We start from the raw sequence: 8,486 nt of genomic DNA on the forward strand, positions 1-8,486 counted from the left end.
GAAAAAAAAAACGATCTATGTGTATACTACATTCCGTAGTGCAATTCCAATGGTGAAAGCTGTGTTATTTCCTGAAATACACGTATGTGTCTCAAAGAATGCCCTCCTGCCACATGAAAGTCAGCACAGGGCATATGAATGAACATCAACCTGAATGTTTAGACAGTTTTGTTTAGATATATCAGAATTAAACATTAGAACGACATTCATGAGACATGTTACTCACCCTGGCACCAGAGTAAATAATAAATACAGCAGCAGACCCACAGCCAGCAACCACGAAGCAGCTTATGTTGGTAGATATCAGGGCATTTAAATTATCAACCTTGATTGACGACAAGGAAGTGAACAGTAGGCCACCGTAGGGGCCGTCTGACTGGCTGGCGTCACAATCATGCAAGTTTGGATTTGTTCTACTACATTACTGCTAATCCCCTCTAGAGGGCAGCATTGTCCCATACTGAAACCTCCTACGTACAGTAGTTACAAAGATAATACAATGCATTTTCCTCAACCAAAACAACGATAATAGTAATGACATCCAGAGAGACCAATTGGCTCAGATAACATAATATTCACATGTTACACTCATTGATGTTCAAGATTGGAAGGCATGGAATACAGGAATATAATTATTTGGTTTGGTTCTGCATTGTCGCTACAGTAATACTAAATAAATGATGGGAGGCAAGATAAAAATCTAAAGCAGGGGGTCTTAAACGTTTTTTTTTTCAGGCCAAGGACCCTGCAGCGCGAAAAAAAAGAACACAGAACCACATCCAACACAGGCACTCATCACCACTGTAACAACCCCCTCTGTATTATCTCAGTCTTTACATCTATGTCTTTAAAGATCTAGCTGCCTATAGCAACATCACCCAAAAAATGATACCCCGAAAAATAACCTTTTGTCAATTCTTCAAAAGTGCCAGGCCTACAAACTCACAACGGGTCACATTGCAACACATTGTGAGCTTGCAGAGCTGCCATAAAGTGGTTGAACTTCAATGTTTTAGCTGGAGACCCCCTGACTCTGCATCACTGCTACTACTCTGTTCTTCACACAGGATGGCTGTTGTTAGCCCTGGTATCAATGTGTTATGAACAGCTCCAGGTATAGAAACGGAGATAGAAATAAAGTTAAAATACAGGTAGAACCGCAGGTATGATTAACACCTTTAATACTTTAACAAATTGCAAAAAGTACAGCAAGTACATTTATGTAAGCGATGCTAAAAGGATGTTCACAAAAAGCCCTCAGGAATTGTTTTCATCATGGTCAGAAGAGTTCTAAAATATTAAGAAGCAGAATTCAATGGCACACATGCACACATCAAAATAACTTGTCTTTTAGGAATTGCACATTCAGCCTGCTCATAATGACCTTGTAGTATATTTATTTATGTAGTACATTTATTTTGTATATTTGTCAGCTGTAGTATATGTAGTAAGTATATTTTGCATAATGTCTCATTGAGTCCATTTATAAGTATGTGGCCCTCAGGTTAAAAGGGATAGTTCACCCCCAAAATGAAAGTGATTAGTCACCCCATGGAGAACAGCGGTTCCGGTAGGAGACAAAAAGAGTCTCTTTTGTATCTCTTACAGGAACCGCTGCCTACCGGTCCGCTGGTCATCAAAGTATTGGCTTATGAACGCGAAAAGAAAAAAAAAATCATGAATTCAAGTCTCCATGGGGTGACTAATGGGAGAAAAAAATCATTTTTTTTGGGGTGAACTACCCCTTTAAGCAAAGATGCTTGGTGCAAAAATAGCCATGCAGCAGGCAGACCACACAGACACCAAAGATGGAAATCGCTACCGACCTGCTGCTAACAGAATAAACATGACTTGGTGGAGGAACCAAGTTGTGTTTTTTCTGATTCAGATTCAGAACAGCTGGCTCATCTGCGCTGCTTGTTTTTTTTTACCGTAACCAACATGGCATGGCAGCTATGTGTAAACCAATGTCATTTACAGCTCAACATAATGTTTTTTAAAAACATTTGAAGCAAGCAATAGACAATGCAATATAATGCAATATTTGATTGTATTTTTTTTGCGTTGCACAACAACAGCATTTAAATTCACCACATGTGATTCCTTCTGTGAAGGAAAACCAAATGACAAACATTCGGGTTTGTTCACTGCAGTATAGACCACAACTGATACCACTATAAAATAAGTTGCATAATGTAATGCCATCATGTGCTGAATATGCAACAAACAATTTAAAAAATAAATACAAAAGTGGTGTATATGGTGCAAAAGTTACTATTAAAAAATGAATGAATTAACATGCAGTAGACTAATGCATTAACATGCTACACTAATATCAAATAATGATTAATAAACTATAATTCAATAATTAGTTACAATGTCACACAATGTCTACTGTGGAAACTGTACAAAATGTGTGACATTTTTATGAACGAACATTTATAACAATTCAACTGTAGGTTAATTATACAATTCCAATTTCAGTTGCTCTGAAAACAACATCAAACTATGATGTGTGTGTGTGGTAAATGTAAGTACAAATATTCATCCTCCTGGGTGTCCAGAGGACTCTGCTAGTTGGACATCAATCATCAGATGACTCAGCACTGCTTGACGGAGCCTGTGAGAGAGTTGAACAAAGTTGATGTCAAAGTGAGACAGAATGTGTTAACATGAATGGAACGAACATTGTGTAGTCTGCTTTCTGTCCCTAAAACCAACAATAAACTTGGGGAAGCAGCATTTAGTTTTTATGAACCACATAATAACAAACTCCCAGAAAACTGCAGGTCTGCAACTAAAACCTTTCTGTTTGCCACTGCCTTTGATTGAGTTATTATTATTATTATTTTTTTAATTTTTGACTTCTTTTGTTTTATGCATCCTAATGTTCTTACATTAGGATGTAAGGTTTAATTGCCTTGTTTAAATGTGCTATTCTTTCTAGTGAACTTTTCCCCACACTGGTCACAGCAGAAACTTCTTGGTTTAACTGAGGACAGGACAGGTATCTGAGTGAACACATACCTGATGAGAGACAGTTTTATGCATCTATCAGACTTCATTCTGATAGCATTCATTCACTGCTAACGGTTTTCCTGTTTCTCTTTTGTGCTTTGTATTAGTTGGTGATGTATTATAGTGTTTTTATGCTATGTTGATGAATCAAATACATAGGACCACAATGTAAACACGTCTCCAGGACGTTATCCTTTTAGCCTTAAAGGTTCTATGACATTCGTTTTCACTTTTCTTATTTTTTATGTTTTTTTGGGGGTTTTATGACCTCAATTACACCCAAAAAATCTGAACTTCGAACATTCAAAGGATTTTCTGTGGTCTGGGGTTTTCTGAATAATTAGGCTGAAAAGTAATCTGAGCTTGGCCCTTGGGCAGTGAAGTCACAGGCCATTAATACCGCCCACTCTCCTCCTCGCCCCTCCCCTCCCCTATCCTTTCCTTTGGGGGGGGGGGGGGGGGGGGGGCAGAGGCGATGATTGACAGGCAAAATCCCTCAACAGTGACATCCGCAGGCAAAGATTTATTTTTTCATTGCAGTTGAAAAGGCTTTAGAAATGTAAAACTGAATGTCATGAAACCTTTAATGTCTGATAGTCCTATGTGCTGTTTGTATCTTTGACGAATTAAGTATTCAATCAATAACGTTCTTACAGTAGCCTTACAATTACAGTCAGATTTACTGTTAAATATGGACCATTGTCTCTGATAAAATGTTTTCAGACTTTTCTTTTTAAGAGAGCGAGAAAAAAAGATCATTCATAATAAACCCAATATTAATCTTTTTTTAAATGAGATGTGAACAATGAGGGAAAACAGAACAGAATTAAACAGAATTGCGTGCCATGCAATATGGCCTATAACAATATCAGGCCAGTGATACAAAAGTTGTTCCGTTTGTGTTATAAGAATATACAGTATGCTGTTTTAGTAATATCATGTTTGTGTAATGTGAATATTGTTTTTCAGGTTGCAAAAAAAACTGCTTCAGAACCAACATTAGTTACATCTCCATATTTGATTGGGAATAAATGGTTCAGATGTTTAAAACCAACTTTGGGAACTAATCATTGAATAATTGACTATACTGCCCTTTCCCTAATTAACGTATTCATAAAATGTATTTCACATGATTTATAGCATTATCAATGCAATGCAAATAGCAATGGGTGTAAAATGCTTGGACAACATCCAGTCCACTTAGCCAGCCAGGCAAGGAAGAAAACAAATGAACACTGAGCCTTGTTTCTTCTACAGTCTACTGTGTAACTATTAGCAGCTTGGACCTGACAGAAAGACAGAAACATAGAGAATGCAACTTACTGAGGTCCTGGTGGTCTTCAGGTTCCTCCTGTTTAATAGAGATGGTCCTGGATGGCTCACAGTAGAAAGGCTGCTCTCTCCAGTATGGATGTGTTGATGTCTTTTTAATGATACAAACTCAGTAAAGGATTTCCCACATTTTTCACAGCTGAATGGCTTCTCTCCAGTATGGCTGCGCAGATGTATTTGTAATGATCCAGACCAAGTAAAACGCTTCCCACATATTTCACAACTGAAAGGCTTCTCTCCCGTATGAATGCGGCGATGAGTTTTTAATGTTCCAAAGTCCGTAAAACACTTCCCACATATTTCACAGCTGAATGGCTTCTCTCCAGTATGGATGCGACGGTGTTTTTTTACTGTTCCGGACTCAGTAAAACACTTCCCACATATTTCACAACTGAATGGCTTCTCTCCAGTATGGACGCGCTGATGATTTTGTACTGCTCCTTTCACCTTAAAACGCTTTCCACATATTTCACAACTGAAACGTTTCTCTCCAGTTGAAAGGCTGCTCTCTCCAGTATGGATGTGTTGATGTTTCTTTAATGTTCCAGACTCAGTAAAACACTTCCCACATATTTCACAGCTGAATGGCTTCTCTCCGGTATGGATGCGCAAATGTTTTTGTAATGTTCCAGACTGATTAAAACACTTCCCACAAGTATCACACCTGCATGGCTTCTCTCCAGTGTGGATGCGCTGATGTACTTTTAATTTTTCTTTCTTCGTAAAACATTTCCCACATATTTCACAACTGAAAGGTTTTTCTCCGGTATGGATGCGCCGATGCATTCTTAATGCCCCATCCTGAGAGAAACCCTTCCCACATATTTCACAACTGAAAGGCTTTTCTCCAGTATGGATGCGCTGGTGACTTTTGAGATGGTGACCGTGGGTGAACTTTTCCCCACACTGGTCACAACTGTAAGCCTTCTCTCCAGTATGGATAAGCCGGTGAGATTTTAAGTGTGAATACTGAGTAAAAGACTTCCCGCACAAATCACAGCTGAACGGCTTCGCTCCAGTGTGAATTCTTTTGTGTATCTCGAGGCTATCTATCCGATTAAATCTTTTACCGCACTGGTCACAGCGGTAAGGCTTATCGTTAGTGTGAATTATCTGATGTTGTTTTAGATTAGACATATGTTTGAAGCTTTTCCCACACTGGTCACAGCAGTAAGGCTTCTCTCCAGTATGAATTTTCTTGTGTGTCAAAAGGTTAGACATTTGAGTGCAGGTTTTCCCACACTGCTCACAGGAATAAGGTTTCTCTCCAGTATGGATGCGCTGATGAGTTTTCAATTCATCATGACAAGTAAAACACTTTCCACATATTTCACAGCTGAATGGTTTAAATCCTGTGTGAATTATATTGTGTTTTAAGAGGTTAAACATTGAAGAGAATCTTTTACCACACTGGTCACAACAGTAAGGCTTCTCTCCCGTATGAATTCTCTCGTGTTGTTTAAGAGCAGACATGAATTGGAACCTTTTCCCACATTGGTCACAGCAGTAAGGCTTCTCTCCAGTGTGAACTTTCTTGTGGTGTTTGAGGTGACCCGTTTGAGTGAAGGTTTTCCCACACTCCTCACAAAAATAAGGCTTCTCTCCAGTGTGAATTCTATGGTGTACTTTGAGTTGGCAAAATGAAGCGTAGCTTTTTCCACATTGTTCGCAGCAGTAACGTTTTGCTTTAACTGAGGACTGAGTGGGACAGGTTTCTGAAACACAAAAAAGAAGCCTGGAGTCAGCTTCACACATCAATCAGATTTAATTTCCCAGTTAACCAAAGTCAGTGTTACTTTGAAATAAGGTGAAATGTATGCATCCTTAACAAATTGATTTCTGATTTAAAAAAGAAATAAAACAATAATAACAGACCTGAAAACATTGGGGAAATGTAATTTCTGTGCATGTCATTTCTGCGTGCGTGGCTTTGCTTGAACGCGGTAATTTTCCCACTAGCATCCATATCATCAAGTTATTCAACAATAAATCTTCTTTAGGCGTAATGTAGGCCAATTGCCTAGTACATGTATGCATGTACAAGACAGTGAAGTACAGTCAGACTGCTCACATGCTTAACACACACACACACACACACACACACACACACACACACACACACACACACACACACACACACACACACACACACACACACACACACACACACACACACACACACACACACGATTACTAAAATCACTAAAACACCATGTTGATAATTATTCTGTGCTGATTAATTGATGCGGCTGCATTTTCTCATTCAACCCAAAGGCTTTGGTGGAACTGTCATTTATGGTTAGGGTCTGATGTTAACAGCACCGTAACAATAGGCCACCACATTACGGTATTGCACATTCTATATTAAAATTGCCTATAGAGTCAACCGGCGGTCGACGGTGGATGGACGTCACAAACGTAACAAGCGGACCAGCGAAGTGCATCGTTGCTTCGATCCACACCAAACTTGCCGCCAACACTGGTCAGGGGTCTGCGATCAGAATAGCCACACACCAGGGACCACGTGTAAGAGATGGCAGGCTGTAATGGACAGGCTTTAATTGCACTCCTGGGTGGGGGACAGGCTGTAATTGTGTAAGCCCCGCGCCCTCTGTGTTCCTATTGGCTGGGCTTTAAACAGCCATAACTCCAGTTCCCAGCACGCATTAGATATGCATGATGTAGATTTGCAGGTGGTTTTTCATTCATAATCGCATTGCAGACACGCGTATCGTGCACTTGGTGTAACAGCTGTGGTAGAGAAGACTAATGCATTGTGCGAGCACTGTTCAGTTCTACCTCCAGCGAAGTAAACATACAGCCATGCCGGATTGCAGCGTCTGCGAGGAAGTAGCCAATAGAGTGGAAGCAGGACACAGCACCATACACCGTACAGAGCAAGAGAGCGAGTGACAGAGAGATATAAACGCAGTGAACGCCACGTCGTCAGCTTGTAATTTTGCATACTTTAGAGGGACACATCGTACCCGTGTACTTTGATGGGAAAATGAGGCCATGCTACGCAGAATGTACATGTTGGCAGGTCTGTAATAATACATTTATATGTTTTTCAACAAGAGAAGTGAAAATGAGGGACAACAGAACTGAATGAAGCAAAACAAATCATGAAACTTACTGAGTTCCTGGTGGTCTTCAGGTTTCTTCCGTTTAATAGAAACAGCCCTGGCCGGGTCTGGAGGGTTAATCTTCACCTGCAATCTGGACTCCATAGACTGGTCTGGAATGAAGGAATTGAAATCCCATTAATTCAGGATGAATTAACTCTACTTGAACAATAAAACACAATGAGGGAGGAGTAGACTTGGTCAATTCAATTGGCATAACGAGAAAAAGGGGGTTAAAATAATTGGCTAATAATTGAAAAATAATTACAAGCATAGGCATGTTATCATATGCATTTTGGACACACACACACACACACACACACACACACACACACACACACACACACACCACGGTGACGACACTCAACTCAAGACAAGAAGGAAGGAAGGACTACCAACTTTGTAACTGTGACGGCCCTGCCCCCTCTGCCTTCACTTGGCTGGCCGGCAGCCTGAGTGAGTAGGGCGGAGTGGAGCAGGCCGTCAGACCAACTGGGTACAGCTGGGTGGGTGGTTTGGGAGAGTATAGGGACCTCTCCCACCAACCTCTCATTCTCTCTCTAGCCTCCCTGGAAGAAGTATCTCTGCTTAGTAAGGGTGTGCCAATATATCGTCCCGCAATATATTGAGATACGCTTTCGTGACAATATGAATCACTTTGAAAATAAAAATATCGTAGTTTTTTTTTTGGCAATAATACTAATGCAAAAATAGAAGTATTTGTTTGCATTTGCTCCCCCCCCCCCCCATATATTTTCATAAGCTTTTTTCCCCCCATACATTTTCATAATAAAAGAGTGCCATATATCGTACCGATGTTGTGAGGCCAATATCATATCGTATCATTTCATTTCATGAAATTAGTGGTCAGTGGGACCTAACCCTTTAGTTTCAGTTACCTTTACACACATTTTATACAACCCTCACACAGCACATTCCACACATCCATACGCTGCAGACATTACTGATTACTAACTTGCTCACATCTCATACCTGATTGTTTATGATTAC

The 8,486-nt window shown here is 40.0% G+C and overlaps 1 protein-coding gene across 1 annotated transcript; it reads right to left on the reverse strand.

Moving 5' to 3' along the window:
* Positions 1-1,832: 1,832 nt before the first annotated feature.
* On the reverse strand, positions 1,833-8,028 carry LOC311044907 (uncharacterized protein; the record flags this gene model as incomplete). The annotated part of the gene is made up of 4 exons (XM_084056717.1): positions 1,833-2,620; positions 4,342-6,065; positions 7,487-7,588; positions 7,875-8,028. 4 exons carry the CDS (start codon positions 8,026-8,028, stop codon positions 2,585-2,587), a joined length of 2,016 nt encoding a protein of 671 aa, XP_083912843.1. The 3' UTR covers positions 1,833-2,584.
* Positions 8,029-8,486: the final 458 nt, after the last annotated feature.

This window comes from Gymnoscopelus microlampas (genome assembly GCF_963454915.1).
Source record: "Gymnoscopelus microlampas genome assembly, chromosome: 5".
NCBI classification, from domain to species: domain Eukaryota; kingdom Metazoa; phylum Chordata; class Actinopteri; order Myctophiformes; family Myctophidae; genus Gymnoscopelus; species Gymnoscopelus microlampas.